The sequence below is a fragment of the Lactuca saligna genome, chromosome 6 (assembly GCF_052625555.1).
Source record: "Lactuca saligna cultivar CGN05327 chromosome 6, ASM5262555v1, whole genome shotgun sequence".
Classification (NCBI taxonomy): Eukaryota; Viridiplantae; Streptophyta; class Magnoliopsida; order Asterales; family Asteraceae; genus Lactuca; species Lactuca saligna.
The window spans coordinates 87,263,025-87,279,677 of NC_136422.1; the positions used below are offsets into that span (position 1 = coordinate 87,263,025).

Consider the following 16,653-nt stretch of genomic DNA (forward strand, 5'->3'; position numbering starts at 1 on the left):
TTATTCCTTCTATCCTTGCTATAGGGAGAAAGTTTCATCAAGACCATACTTGATTATTATACATGGATTACATCTCATGTTCATGACTCCGAGTCAGTTATCAGATTTAAGATCTCACATAGCATATTGGTAGTTGATGGATTTGCCAAAAATCATAAAGAAAATCTCATCAATGAAAGATTCTACATTTCTCAAATCAAAGATGATTTCTACCACTAGTGCGAATAATTTGTGTTTTTGAATAGATATTGTTCAAGTTTAATAATCCCTTGTTAAAACTAGTGTCAACTACTATTACATCAAGCTATGGTTCTTGAGCTACTTCAAGTTCCATGTCGCTTCCATTTGCTTTGTCATTAGAAGTTTGCTTTCTACTAACTTATCTTTCACAAGAATAACAAAATTTATTCTTGGTGGATTTGCATATAATAATCTAAACCAAATTTAGAATATTATACAAATATGTATTTAGTAGATTTTAAGTTTAGAAGCTTTAGTACAAGATTGTCTTCAAATTCACAAAACATTTAAATAAGATAGGGATGGAAAATTTCCATACAAAATCTTATAGAGAAAATGTTTTATCTACTTATTAATTGGTATTTGTACTCAAATGTACAATTGATAGTGTTCTAGGTGTTATCCCAAAGGAAATAAAAGGAGGATATTTCTATCGATTAGAAAGTAAATCATACCAAGTAAGATTTAATTCATCCTATATTATCATTAAGGCTGTAGATAGTTCTTGTTGTTTTGTATCTCAACTTTATATATGAAAGCTTCAACCAAGATTTCACAATTATGTTTTAACACGTAAAATATAATTTATAACTACTATAGTTGTTAATAAAGATGATTTGGTATCTTGTGCTACGGAAGTCATACATCATAGTATATAGTTCCTTAATAATTGTTTTTTCTATGACTTCATGAAAATATCATCAGGATCTTTTATATATAATAAGATTCACATATGTAAAATAAACTACATTGGCCTTCAAAGATCCCTTTCTTGAAGTTAAAATATGTGAATGTCACTTATAAAATAAAGATAACAATGTCAAAGATGAGTTTGATTTAAAACAAGTTTAAGTCAAAAGTATTTTTCATATAGAACTAGTTATTTATAAAACATTGATATTTACTTTATAATTTTTATTAAGAGATCTAGTCTTATAAAAAATCATTTCCGAATATAAACGTGATTGTTATGAAAATTGATTTAAGTAAATGGTCAATCATTCATAAATTAATTGATACATATATTTAGACAAACTAAATTAAAACATACATTGTTCCAAAACAAACATTGTTTTATATTACAAGTAATGTTCTAAGCATAAATAATAAACTAAACTTTGAGAGTGTAATTCCAATTTGATTGTGCTCATCTAGTCACTCTTTTGTAAATATATGCAAGCCATTTATAAATATTAGATCAACATTTAAGTACCAAGTACTTAAGTGTTACATGAAAAATAAAATTTATATCTAGTAGATACCTGAAGTACTAGTCTTTTCTAGACTTTCTTTTCAGATAAGAGGAGCAGTTCCTTTTCTAGTACTCAATTTTTCCATAAAAGAAACAACATCCATCTATGTGGGCCTTAATGGATTTCTAGGTCTTAAAGGTGTACAGTCCATAAAACATGGGCCTATTAGATTACATAAGATGACTCTTTTAGTTTTGCACTATTCCAATGTTAAAACTAGTTTAAAACAAAATATCATTATATTTATTAGAATATTGCTTAACCTATTATATCATATATATATATATATATATATATATATATATATATATATATATATATATATATATATATATATATATATATATATATATAAGTTATCCAAGACTTCCTGGAATTTAGTAATAACTATATCTAGTTTGATGTTCGAAGCATCTTCAGTGTCACATTGATGCATTTACTAGGTATCATGTTCAAGATTCGATCCAACCAAAATCTGCACGACCTCGAACCGTCCTACTAATAACTGAAAAATAGAACCAATGGCCCATTGTCATTGTCGAAAACCTCGTATGCAGACGCGAAAGCAAGACTCTAAATAAATAACCTAATAAAAAAAAAGGACGAGATGAGTCTGCACATCCACTCGGCTCTAGAAGCCTTCACTACTACCTATAAGAAAAAGCTAAACAACAATACGACCTATTTCATCAAATGGGTCTATTTCAACCTAAGTGAATACTATGGCCGAATCATAGTCTTACAACACTCCTACAATGGCCTATTTCAACCAATGGGTCTATTTCAACCCAAGTGAATGCTATGATCAAACCGTAATCTTATAATACTCCTACAATGACATATTTCAGCCAATGGATCTATTTTAACCCAAGTGAATGCTACGACCAAATCATAGTCTTGCAACACTGTTGCAACGACCTATTTCAGCCAACGGGTCTATTTCAACCCAAGTGAATGCTAAGGTTGAACCGTAGTCTTATAACACTCCTGCAATTGTCATGGGCTCCCCCATAGCCTTTCATACAAGAATCAACAAGCAAGTCTAAGGTTCTGGAGTTGCCCAAAACTCTAAAAACATCCCTTCAAAGGACTTCAAAGAATGAAAAATTATGTATTATATGAGAAACCGAATAATGGAAAGTTCAACTATTGGAGCGAGAGATAAAGGTCCAAATATGCATTTTTTTTCCTCAATCTACATGAATATTTGACCGGATGTATTCTGTGAATGGTGATTGAGAGGAAACAACAAATTGCAACAAAACATGGTTGAGAGCTTTAAAACTTTATTTTAAGAATTTATGAATTTTAATTATCGTGTCTTTTTTTAAATGTTGTTTTATCTTTTTGTTTTTCCATTTGTACAAGTTTATTTTTAATAAAAATATTATTTTTTATATTATTTTTAAATTCTTAGTTTTAAATTAGTAATAAATGTTTAATTTATAAAAAACAAAAATTAAATGGACTATGAGAAATGAAAAAGATAGAAATGTGACTTTATATCTTGTGGATGAGAGGGTGGACGAGAGGAGGGTGGGAAAGGTAGAAAGGGAATGGGGTTGAAAGGGTTTTTAGAGGTATGACATATGAGAAATATTTTAAAAATAGTTATAAACCTTTTTTTCCACATGATATCAAAAAAGGGATTTCTAGCTAGTATTTGTAAAATTGAAGATGCATTTGGCAAAATTATAGAATTTATGACATAATCCTATATTATTTTTTGTATGGTGAATTTGACTATTATGAAACCTGCAATAAGTAATTCATACCGTGAATTTAAAAAAAAAAAAAAAAAAAAAAACAAACAAACATACATGTTTCTTTATAGTTTTACTTTTTAAACATTATAATTTATATATATATAAAAGAAGATTTGATGGACATCATTTCTCTAAAAAAAAAAAAAAAAAATCACATTCGTAGCAATTAGTAGGGATAAGCGTTTGACCTGGTGGACTGGATCAGAAAAAAAAAAAAAAAACCAACATCAGAACCGAAGTATCCAATCTGGTTCTTTATTCTCCATTTCCTATTAACCGGTTATCGGTTCGAGCCAAACATGTCCCTAAAGAGTACACTACTTATGGCATGTTCGATAAAACTAGCTGGCAGTGGGTAGTAGGCAGCGTTTAATTTTGGAGCGTTTTGTTTAAGCTAAAAGTTAAACGCTCCTGTCGTCGAACAATGTTTTTTCTTTTTTATTAATGTTTTCTTAAAAGCTAGAAGCTCTCAAACGTTGCTAGCAGAACACAAACTTACCTGTAGAATTGAACAGGAACTGAAAACGGGTTATTCAACCCGTTTTCCGATTCTTCATTTCCTATTAAATCGGTTCTCAGTCCGGATTCGATCCAATATTCATCTCTAATAGTCACTAAATAGTCAGACTCAATATGTTATTATGTTTGAAAAAAAGGATCGGTGCTTATAATTAACACTAAAAGTTATGTGTTTGAAAGTGTTTTTTTTGGAGAAGTTTAAGCTTTTATTCAGGGTCATTCCAAACATATTTTAGGCCCCGGAGAGACCCCTAAATTCACAAAAAATCAATCAACTTTTTTTATATTAACTTGATAATTTAATGGAAATTACTTGTAATAGCATTTATCTACTCTAATAATGAAGGTTTTTTTTTTTTTTTTGCTACATATCACATTCTCATTCAACTTGTTAAATATCATTTTATGGTTATTTTAAATTAACTTTTTTTCCACTTGTCATTTTATGGGTTTTTTATTTTAATAAATTATACATAACACGTTAATGTAATAATTACAATAAATATGATAATAAATAATATCAATTTCATTAATGGAGTTATATTATTTCAAAATTCCAAATTAAAGCTTATTGGTTTATTTTATTTATTTATTTAAATTTAAAAGATAAAAAAATCAATTTTAATGTTTTATTATTTTTCTTATTTTTTTTATAAACCCAAATTTCTTAAATATTTAGATTTTTATATTTAATTTTTTTTAATTAACTAATGTAATACATGAGTCTTATATCTAGTATATAATAAATTTGAGCCCTCTAAAACATGAACCCTAAACAGTTGCTCCTATTGTCCACCCTCTAGCACGAGTTTGCTTTTATTTTATTGTTTTCATGAAATGAAAAAAAAAAAGGTTTTTATATTCATAAAACAAATCATTTTTGTGATTTTACGTATATATCACCTACAAAATTAATGATAAATTGAATAGCCTCTTATTTTTCTTCCTACATATATTCTTATCTATTTGAAACAATGATAAATGTATTAAAATATCATTAATTTTATCTGAATATAACACATATCACTATTTTACATGGGTAGAATGATAAATATGAAGAAAATGTAGGAGAATATTTAATTTCTCAAAATTAATATCTATTTTGATAAAAAAAATTTAAACGATAAATACCAAGCGTAAGCTCTTCCGCCTTTTCCAGTGGAAGCCCAGATTCGAACTCTTATAAGATCAAACTTTCACCCCTTTTTAATGAATTAACGAGATTCTAAAAGAAAATTTCCCATGAATGCCGCATCTATTTTAATAGTTTCTTTAATTTTTATAAAATTTCCTACATTTATTAGTCTTGTTTTTTCTTATTTTTGCAGCAGAACCGGTCGCCTAAAGTTATCTGTAATATATGGCTCCACCAGTGCCTAGAAAGACGTTTGTGCCCCCACGTTCTATCCGTTTTTACACGCGCCGCCGTCGGGGTGAGAGAGAAACCGTGACCCCGCACGCAAAGTAAGTTGATGATGATGAATACCACTAATGCACATTCAGACACCGAAACGGTTGTTAAATAAAGAAAAAAAAAAATTAGTAGTAAAGTTGGTTGAACAGCACAACAAATTCTAAAACCCTTCCTTTCTTTTTCAATTTCGTAAACAAGAATTAGTCATCCCACCTTAAAAAGGTGGTGGTGGTACCCAACAAACAAAGTCTTTCTTCTTCTCAAAGATCCCAACACAACACGAACACAGTTCAAACTGAAAATCCTTCCTGTCTGGGACAAATCGCATGAAGAAAACCCCACCCCCACGGGTAATTGAACAGAGAATTCTTCGGAATTAAGGTGAGAAATTCTGAAATTGCTTTGTGTGTTGTGCGATTAGATAATTGGTTTCATATTTTACGTTTTGAGGAAAGTTCAACCTAGATTATACATATCTTACCTCTTCGTTTAGGTGATTCTATAATGAACCCTAGCAAAATTCCACTAATTCGATTGGTTGGATCCACGATCTTAGTGTTTCTATAACCTAACCTGGTGATTCAACTCCTGTACTGATTGCGTAACCATGCATCTAGATTCTAGATTTAATCATGGAATTCTAAAATATGGTTTGGGGGAGAGAGGGGTTTTGCATTCCTCTTGTAGTATTGTATTACCTGATTTTGTAGGCTTCATATTTGGTATGTTGGGAAAAAGTTGATCGGTTTATCTTCCTTGCGGCTTTACATTACAGGGTCTGGTGGGTAATAAATAAACTGATGCTAGGAACATGGGAAAGAGAGGGAGTTGGTTTTCTGCAATCAAGAGGTTTTGTACATCATCAAACTCCAAACAGAAGAAGCCAGTGAATGTAAGTAGTATTTTGGGCTGTGGGATTTTAATTAACATTTCTATTGTTCTTACGTTGTAAGAAATGGTGTTGCAGGAGGCTGAGAAGAAAAGTTTGAAGAAACATGGAGGTGGGAACAGATCATTCATTCCCCTTTTCAGAGAGCCAAGCAGTATTGAGAAAATCTTGGGGGAAGTTGACCAACAGAATTTATTTATTGCTCATCCTCATCCTCCTACTCTTTCCCAGCAATCATCAGAAACACAACCACCTGGAAGGCCTCAATCTCCTCCTCCTCCTCCAAACCCAAGGGCCACCTCTCCTCCTCCTCCTCCGTCTCCTCCTCGTCCTCCTCCTCCTCCTCCTCCTCCTAGAGTTGCTCATCAACAAGCAAAAATTATTAGCGACAGACCTGAACCAACTCTACAACAACGCCACCTTTCTGCAACAAGGATCCAGGCTGCTTATAGAGGTTACATGGTAAGCATTTCAACATCATTGTTTCTGCAAAAGAGCTCATGTGAAATTGAAACTCTCATACTCTAGTCTACAACTGCTGAGAAGTTGGACCATTTATGATTATGATTTGTACATAATGCAGGAAAGGAGAAAGCTTAGAGGTTTGACAGGTCTTGTGAGGCTTCAGGGAGTGGTAAGAGGTCAACATGTGAAACGACAGACAGTCAATGCCATGAAACAGATGCAGCTCTTGGTTAGGCTTCAAACACAGATTCAGTCACGTAGAATGCAAACAATAGAAAATCAAGCACTCAAATGCCAAGCACAGAAGGCCTCAGCCTCAGGCTCAGGGGTTGGCAAGAATCAAGTAAGAATAAGATTGCCTTTGTCTGTCAACTGCCATGCTTGCTTTTTTTTTAGTGTGTGTGTGTGATCATGGCCGATTGATTTTGCTACACAACCTGGTTCCTAATGACCATGTAGTAGGTTTTGCTGTACCAATTTACTTTAGAATGACAGGTTTTGCGCTCCCTATATGCATGTTTTTTTTTCCTGCAAAATTGTTTATTTTGGAAATTCTATGTAGTTGGAGATGGGTGATGAAGATTGGGATGCTAGCTTGATTACAAAAGAGGAAAGAGAAGCAAGGTTGCACAGAAAAGTGGAGGCATTGAATAAGCGAGAAAGAGCCATGGCATATGCATACTCCCACCAGGTAGAACATTGACCATTGACCCTCCTCTATACAATGAGAATGAATGAATATGAATGGTCAGCTGAAGTTAAAAATATTTGGGTCTCTTAATTCTAATAATCTTCCTTCAGTTGTGGAAAGCTGCACCAAAATCAGCACAAAACACTCTAATGGGATACCCATGGTGGTGGAACTGGTTAGACCGTGAACTTCCTTTGAAGAGCCAATCTGCTGTAGAGAATCATCAACTGACCACACCAAGTCCTCAGTCAAGCCTTAGCCGGCAGAAGCAAGCGATTAGACCATCATCATCATCATCATCACCATCAAGAAGGTCCATGGCTCCTTCAAGAACAAGACAACAGATGATGATGATGACTCCTCCACCATCAAGAATGATGAAATTTTCCAAACCAAGAGCAAGCGGAGGTTCTCCTTATCCAGTGAAGGATGATGATAGCTTGATGAGCTGCCCGCCGTTTTCAGTCCCAAACTACATGAGTCCTACGCTTTCAGCCAAAGCTAAAGCAAGACCAACAAGTAATCCTAAAGATAGGATGCCGGGCACTCCGGGCAGCGGCTCCATGTCCGTCTCATCTCAAAGGAGGTTTTCTTTCCCTGTAACTCCAAGCACCAGAGGAGGATCCCGTAAGTCTCCAGGGTCTGTTGGGGATTTCAGTGTGGATTCTTCATTTTCAATTGGGAGGAAACCATTTAACAGATTTGTGTGATTTTTACTTTTTTATCATTTCATTTCTTGTGTTTTATATCTATCTATATCTATATCTATATGTTGTTACTTTTAACACGGGTGTATGTATGTACGTATGTATTGATGTGTGGTAATAAAAAGACACTTCAGTTTGGAAACATGCTCCTTAATGTTATTTGTTTTGGTAGGGTGCTTGGATTATAGAAAATGTTAAGAGTGTTTGTTCTCCATCAGAAACACCACCTGTATCCAGATGGTTCATTCAAACCTTAAACTTAACATATTCATGCAGACTTTATCCACATACAGCGCTTTATGATATGGGAAAAAACAATCACATATGTTTAAAGGCTGCCAGGGAACATAATCGGCCCTGGGTTCTGGATGTTCCTCCTGTTTTCAATTCATTCCTACTTTCTAGTGTTTCTGATATCTTGTTTCAATCATCATGAATAATAATAAGAGCTAAATGAAAAGACATTTATTTGTTTTTTCAAAGCATCCTACTTTCAGTTATTATTCATACTTGTACATTGAAAATTCTACCAATTATAGCAACATCAACTAAACACAAAGCAATTTTACTGTTAAAGGTATAGGTAGAATGTTATAATTAGATAGATTTTTAAAAGTATAACACTTTAATAAGAAAAGAATTGCAGTAGAATGCTATAATAGATAATAATGATATTTGTTATTTTTTGTATTTGGCCCACTAATAATGGATTTATATTTACTGGGTTATATAAGAGAGAGATATTTAAACAACCAACCAAGGAAGCTCCAATCTAAATAAATTCCATTCATTAGTTGTTTGGAAATTGGAATAGTAACTGGAATCCTATAACACTAGAACAAACAAATGTGGTGTGGTGTGTTTGATTTAAGCCTCAACTTCCACTTCCACTTGCTGAGGGATCAACAGACCAATACTTTCCTTGCCCCCAGAATCATGATTATTATTGTGATACATTGGATTCGGATTTGGATTTGCTGTTAAAACTCTCATTCTCACCCCTGAATTCTCGTTAATCTCTAGAACCTCCGGCAACCCATTGATGCAGCCTCGAGACATACCAACGTCAATCCTTATTGCTCTGTTACCGCAGGCTCCATTGATACCAGCTTCTTGAATAGTATGCCCCATGATCATCCTCCGAGCACCTGGAATCGTTGAAAGAACGTGCTCAAGCATGCTACAATCACAATCCTTAGCTACCTCGTTAGAAAATTTCCTCAACCAAACAAGAGAATTTCTACCCCTCACCAGACTGGAAGCTACCTTCTCTTTCAATCCACTAATCCAATCCCTAACCTCTTCGTTGATTCTGTCCAACCCGTAAGCAACATGGTCAGGCAAAATCCCCCCATGAACGAACACCGATTCGCCCACCACGACTACAGTCAAATTCTTTGATAAAAACCTAGTTGCCACTGGACCTTGGGGCCTCAATGCAGCGATCCGAGATCTAAAACCCTTGACGTACTCCTGTTTCACACGAGGAAAGCTTAAAGGAATACCTTCGTACAAATCTCTAGGTTTTTCTAATCCATCACATAAACTCTTCATGTTGTTACCGATACAAAACCAATCAGCCCAATTCGTAAATTCTTCTAGTCCAGACAAGGTCACGTACCTGAAATCGCCATCCACGTTCATGATTTCATGGTTCCCGTTCATGGTGATCACATTGCCGCCCGATTTAACAGCCTGCCGTTTAAGTTTCTCCAGGAAGTAGAGGATTTTCAGCTCCTGACCGCCACGGTCGAGGACGTCGCCGACCTGGACAAGGGTAGAGGACCCACCAGACCAGCGGTCGTTGGAGTCGATAAGACCGGCGAGACGGAGGGCTTGCTTGGATTTGAGAAGGTCGCCATGTAGGTCACCGATTGCTATTAGGCGTTCAGGGGAAGGGAAGGAAGTTTGGAAAACCGGAGGAGACGGAGGTTCCGGCAAGAATATACCGCCGACGCAGAAGTCAACAAAAGTGTCGACGAATGAAGATACAAAGTTTGGTAGATTGTTGCAGGTCGTCTTTGTCTCCATTGTTTTTCTGGTTGATTGACTGCAAATGAATCGAGGCAAGCAAAATGAATAGGAAATATTTACCCTTTCCGATTTTGAACATAATTGTTTGTGATATCAACTTTTGGTCCTAAGATTTTTTTTTTTTAATATTATATATACATATTAATTTTGGGTAGACTTCATAAAAAAGAGCTGATCAACGGTGTTCTTGGAGCCGGCTTTAAACGTGCATCGTCATCAGTTCTTTGGAGCCGGCTTTAAAAGTGCATCGTCATCGGCTTGCAACAGTGACCGTCTTTTTCAGCTAATCTATCTTTTTCCTCTTTCTCTCTACTTCTCCGCCCGCTATCATCTATAGTCATAGTTTTGGGGTTTTTTTCCACTATTTAGATTCATAGTAGGTATGAAATTAAATTAATAGAAATAATTGAATCATTTTAACCGAATTATTATTAAAAAAGTGGTGCAGTTTTTATATCTGATTAACCGATTACATACGGTTCGGTTATGGTTTTCATCTAAAACTGAACCACTTAAAATCTAACCGAATCAATAATATTAATAAATATTTTTAATATAATATAATATTAAATATAGGATATGTAATTATATTTGGAATTAAAATTTTAAAAAGTAATCATTTGGAATTAAATAGGACGCCTAATCTTTTATCATATTAATATAGTTTTAAACACTAAACGGTTTACTTTTTATAACATTGTACTTTATAGCAAAGTATTCTTTATTTTTATCTCTTTTTCGGTCATCATGGTTAATTAATATTAACCATTAACCATAACTATAAATCGACAAAAACAGTTAACCAAAATCATCTCTAAATATTATTAAAAGAGAACTCTTAATTCTAAACTAAAGAAATCAAAATCATTGATTGCATTTCAATCATATACTTTCTATCCTTGGATTTTTTGTTTGGCATTCAATATACACACATGTCTTATTGTAACTTAAGATCTTACCTTTTACATTTTAAAAACCCTAATCTCCTCTACACATCATCAACTGTCGTCAAAACACATCTCATATGTCTCTCCTTTCCCTCTTGAGTCTGTTACCACCACCCTCTATACATCATCGATACAACCTACAAGAAGGTAATCGACCATCCCTTTCCCCATTAACCCTCACGTGCTTACCTAAATTTCTTCCCTCTCAATAGGATGATCGAAAATCAAACGAACTCTTGCTATAGAAAAATATTCTATGTGATTATGGCTTTAGAGCACACCAATTGGTATGTATACAAGGTTATAATTTTCTCCTCTCTGATTTGATTTTCTTGCTGAAAATTAAATCGCAAGAATGCTTACTTATTTTCAAACTCATTTTTTATTGTATGGATGATTAAAGGTAATGCAAAACCATCTATCTAACTGTAACTCGGAATCCACATGAAGAAATTTGTCTGGGTAAGTTCTTCAATTGGATTTACCTCGCTTTTTTTTATGAATCGATTATCTCCTTTGGCCTCATAGAAACTGCCAATTTAGGCGTGAGTGAAAATTTGTTGCTTAATTTCGCTCACTACTTATTCAATGAAATACCTCAGAGGTCTCGAGAAAATTTTTAAGTGTACTAATGACAAAAAATTGATCATTCAAAAGCTAAAGTCATTGTATAAGTAATAAATTCCATTGAAAGCTATATATCTTACTCCTTTCCTCCACTTATAGCTTTATGGTTATTCTGGTTGGAAATTATCTAGGCAGCGAATCCTTGAATAGGTTGGACAAAATGTGGTCTTTTGTTATGACTCTTGCAAAAAAATCAAAGAGTTTACAATCTTTTCTTAGCCTATTTGAATTAATCTAAGCGTCAGTTGTTTAGAGAGTGATGGTAAAGAAAAGGTGATGGTAATCTCATATGTATCCTATTCTGATTCTTTATGTAAAATCGTCAATGTTATTCCTAACGAGTGTTAATATCTTAAATTATCCATCTTTTAGTATTTCAATACAAAAAATCATATTAGGAACATATTCCACAAAACTTATATTTTAGTTTTACTCTCACCATCTTCTTTTTGCATACTATTTCAGCATCGCTCGCACTAAGCCAATCCATTTCTAGTACGATGTCGAAACCATTCAACTCAATGGGTAATAGCTCCTCGTGGAATTCGTTTCTGTTTAACTCGATGACGATGTTCTAAATGTAATCGCTAACATGTATGAATTTGCCACTGGAAACTTCTACAACTAGAGCATTATCAAGTTTATTTACAGTCAATGCTAGTCTTCCACCAAATTTGTGTGATATAAAGGAGTAATTTACTCCGGGATCAAATAATATATTGGCAGACAGTCCATTTACAAGAAAGGTACCTGAAGATATATCTAATGCATCCTTTGCGGCTTCCATGGTCATTTGGAAAGATCTCGCCTTCGGTCTCGGTGGAACATTAGGCCTTGTCGCATCCTTCTTCTTCGGGTAGTCTTTCGAAATTTTCCCTTCCTCTTTACATTCATAGCTTATTGTTTATAATAATCATGAAACACATTATATTCACATAATTATTCTTTATTACATCAAATAGGTTACAATTGTTGATGTGACAACCTGAAATTATTCCATCACCGTAACCCGTTTTCCGTTAATAGAACTCATTCTTATTAAACTTTTCCGTTAACATTGGCATCAAACAAATAAAAATTGGAACTTTTATTATGACTTAATAAGGATCGGAATAAATTAGGAATGTGGGAAGCACCCTAAATATCCTTTTAAGAAGTTTTAGTTTCAAACAAGTTAAAATACGACCATTTAATCGGGTACAGCCATAAGCCCCGTTTAACGTCGGTATCGGGTAAAATTCCACCTGGCCACAAACTCAAACCCTATATAAGGGTTGAGTGGTCACCAAGTTAGAACTTTTACCACTCTAGTCCCTCTCTCTCTCTCTACTCTCTCTCTTCAAGGCCCGGTTCTTCCAAACTCCGCTAGTTTCCGCTTCCAAATTGTAAGTACTCTTACTCTAGATTGTTCTATAACCCATTGCATATCATTATAGCTTAAAAATCGTCCAAGAACGCCAAGAGTAAGGAGTTTACGACCCAAGAACACTCTAGAGACGTAAACCCCTAAAAGTGTGCCAAAATGCACCCAAATCTCTTCCTTAGGCTTAGAGGCTAACTTAGAACATACCCTAGACGTGTTTTAGCCATTAAATCTTGTGTTTAGAGGCTTGAAATAGGGTTTACAGCCCAACAACACCCTTAGGTCGTAAAATCCCTTAAACTATGCAAATTGAGCCTTTAACCCCCTATTTAGCCATGGACCTTCACATAGAAACTTGTAGGAGTAAGCTAAGGACCTCAAAAACGAAGTATAAGGGGTGTCCAAGAGTTCACGGCCGTAAACCATGGGGTTCACGACCGTAAACTCCCAAGGAGTGGTCCTACGACCGGAAACTCCAAGGGAGTGCCTCTTTTGAACCCTAAACACCCCTCAAGCCTTGGAATTTGCCTTGGAACCCTTCCTAGAGACACAAGAGACTTGAAAATGTAATGATGTGAATTTTTAAAACAATTTCTCATTTCTCAAACAATATAAACCATCATATAATATTCTTAAGTTTCATGTTTAGCAAATGTCATCATAATAAAATACATCCCAAGATCATAAAATAAATCTTCCGTCAGTGTGTACAGATCATGCTGGCGCCTTCCCACGGTCCTCAATAGTACCTGAAACACATAACACAACTGTAAGCATAAATGCTTAGTGAGTTCCCCAAAATACCACTTACACACGTACGCCCTTCCAGGCCATGACCTTCCGGTCCATGTGTCTCAGGGGACTTCCGTCCCAACCCGGTAAACCTTCCGGTCCTACCCGTGTCGACCTTCCAGTCCACATCACAATGCCTTCCGGCCCATAACATAATGCCTTCCGGCCCATATCAAGCATAACATACATAGCACATACAAAACGGTTGACTAATCACATACAATGCATATATCTCATAGCATATCCGACCTTCCGGTCACACATAGGTACCCTTCCAGGTACAGTATAATGAGAAGACTCACCTCTGATATCTCGGTAAATCACTGACTCGGTAGAAATACGATCTAGCCTCCGCCTAAACACATAAAACAAACAATCCCATAAATATAACTATACTCCAACCTTTCTTAACATCCTCAAAAGGATAAAAGACCATTTTACCCCTCTTCTAGCTCAAAAGGCCTCACTGCTAACCAAACCCTAAAAGTCAACCAAAGTTAACGGTCAAACTTTGACCCAACTCGGCGAGTGCACTTGGGCAACTCGGCGAGTCCACCTGTGTCCACTTAACTCCTTAGTCCCATTTAACATGTTGAGTCCCTCCCTTTACTCGATGAGTCCCCAAGCAAGAACCACGGGGCTACCCTGACTCAACTCGCCGAGTCCCACGAACAACTCGGCGAGTACATGCCATACACAGGTTCTATTGACCTCCTGAGGTCAGATCCGTTCCTCAAATCCATAGATCTGACCTTCCCAAGCAATATAATCATGTAAAGCTCGAAACATGATGCTTATATATATATATATATATATATATATACACACACACACACACACATAATCGCATCAAATGGTGATTTACTCCCAAAAATGGCAACCTAAGTCCAATCACCCCACAAGGACTCATAAAGCTTAATGGATTGAAGTCTCTGGACCTCTTTAAGTCCGGATCCAAAGCATAGACTCGGTAAGGGACCAAATGCTCCACATAAACATCCTCAAAAGAGGTTAGAAAATCCTAATCTCTAAGTTCAATACCAAAACTGAAGAAGGTCCGAATGAATACCTCGAGTTGAAGTCTCTGGACTCTGAAACCACTTGAATCACACCTCCTTCAGCCTCCTCTTGCTCTTGATCACCTTCTTTTTGCCAAACCAAGGATAGAAAGATCAATTATGTCTTCTCCTTCCTTCCAAACGATATAGATCACTAAGGGTGCTCTCAAGGGACTGGTAGCCGCAATGGAAGGCTAAGAGTGCCCTTAAATAGGCTCCAACCCCTGAGGATTAGGGTTTCATTAAACAGCGTGGACTCGCCGAGTCCAATGCGAACCCGGATGATCAACCACGACCCTACTCGGCGAGTCTACGCATCAACTCGCCGAGTTTCTTCTCATAATCCAAAAATAAATATTTAAATAATATACCTGGGATTCCGGATGTTACAGAAAACACACAAATACACTCCTCCCATGAGTTTACGGTCGTAAAATCATGGGGGAGGTGGTCCATCAGCCGTAAACTCACCCAAGGTGAGTTTGTGAGGAGTAAACTCCATAATGAGGCCTAAAACTCCTTCCTTGCAACCCAATAGCCTTCTAGCACTTGACCATAAAGTTTTTCTTCACGTTAGGATGTCTATATGTGTTTAATTAGTGTCTTAATCACTAATTACTTGTAAACACATGTCTTCATATGTTACTAGGGTCATAGAGTGTGTACAAGTCTTTACTTCACACCAAACACTCATCTGACACTTCCACCCGATCTACTCGCTACAGGTGAGTTCATACCCCTTAATTAACCCTTTTAAATGTTTTTACATGTTTTAGGGGGGGGGGGATACAAGTAAATGCAACAAGTTCTAGTTCCTAATCATATGTGATTTATAACTTACAACCAAAAAGGATTTTCTATACTTTTAGCTATTTGTCAATAAAACTATTTTAAATATTTATCAAATGCATTTTCTAAGTTAAATTGTTGTTAAACTATTTTCAAACTGTGTTTAAACCACTTTTCTTTTAAACTATATCGACATCAATATATTTATATAAATAACACTTGAAGGACTTAGGACCGATAGCTCACCTTATTTCCTGTTCTTGTTTGATTGTGGTCTTAGGGTATATTGTTATCCGTCCGACTGTCGTTGATTTCTTAGTTATATATATATATATATATATATATATATATATATATATATATATATATATATATATATATATATATATATATACTAGTAGTGTATCCCGCGCGATGCAGCGACGGAGAATAATTTTTTCGGGGAGTTGTTTCTTTTCGACGATTATTTTCTTTTTGACATGTTTTGTATCAGCGATTGCGCTCTTTTAGGCACATTGTTTTGTTTCATATATTACGTTCTTTTTGCCGAATATATTCTTTTCGTTTCGCCGATTAAGTTTTTTTTTTCGGTGAGTTCTTTCATCCATCTCTTTTTGTTATTTCTCATTAGTTTTTTACAAGTGAATAATAGTATGAGTTTCTATTACAACAACGATATTTTGGCAAACTGTTTTTGGTTAAATTAAATGTATGTTTTTGTGTTAGGTTAAAAGAAATTATGTTGGATTAAAAGAAAGGTTCATTATAGTTTTGTGTTAAATTATAGTTTTGTATATAAACTATATTAATGTAATCAAGTGTCTAATTAAAGTTTGAATATTGTTAGAAATTTGTCATAACAGATAAAAAAAAATAGTATTAATATTGTTATTAATTAATATTGTTAATAATGATATAGAAAATATATAAAACTATCAATTTGTTATTCTAATAATTTTAGTTTTTTATAATTAAAATAATTTATGACAACCAAATTACTAAAGGTGAAACTGATTTACGATATTTTATAATGAATTCGATACATATTTTGTTAGGCTATATAATAAATGAATCTCTATATCATCCGAGCTCAACAACT

General features: G+C 34.7%; 2 protein-coding genes across 2 annotated transcripts; one reads left to right on the forward strand and one right to left on the reverse strand.

The window, feature by feature from the left end:
* The first annotated feature begins 5,301 nt into the window (after positions 1-5,301).
* On the forward strand, positions 5,302-8,086 carry LOC145000688 (protein IQ-DOMAIN 13-like). Its single transcript, XM_078959950.1, has 6 exons — positions 5,302-5,573; positions 5,968-6,084; positions 6,160-6,543; positions 6,665-6,889; positions 7,109-7,237; positions 7,348-8,086. The coding sequence occupies exons 2-6, from the start codon at positions 6,004-6,006 to the stop codon at positions 7,945-7,947; spliced, it is 1,419 nt and encodes a 472-aa protein (XP_078816076.1). The 5' UTR covers positions 5,302-5,573; positions 5,968-6,003; the 3' UTR covers positions 7,948-8,086.
* Positions 8,087-8,717: 631 nt separating this feature from the next.
* Positions 8,718-10,070, reverse strand: LOC145002223 (shewanella-like protein phosphatase 2). Its single transcript, XM_078961519.1, has one exon. It carries the CDS (start codon positions 9,973-9,975, stop codon positions 8,812-8,814), a length of 1,164 nt encoding a protein of 387 aa, XP_078817645.1. The 5' UTR covers positions 9,976-10,070; the 3' UTR covers positions 8,718-8,811.
* Between the last annotated feature and the right edge of the window lie 6,583 nt (positions 10,071-16,653).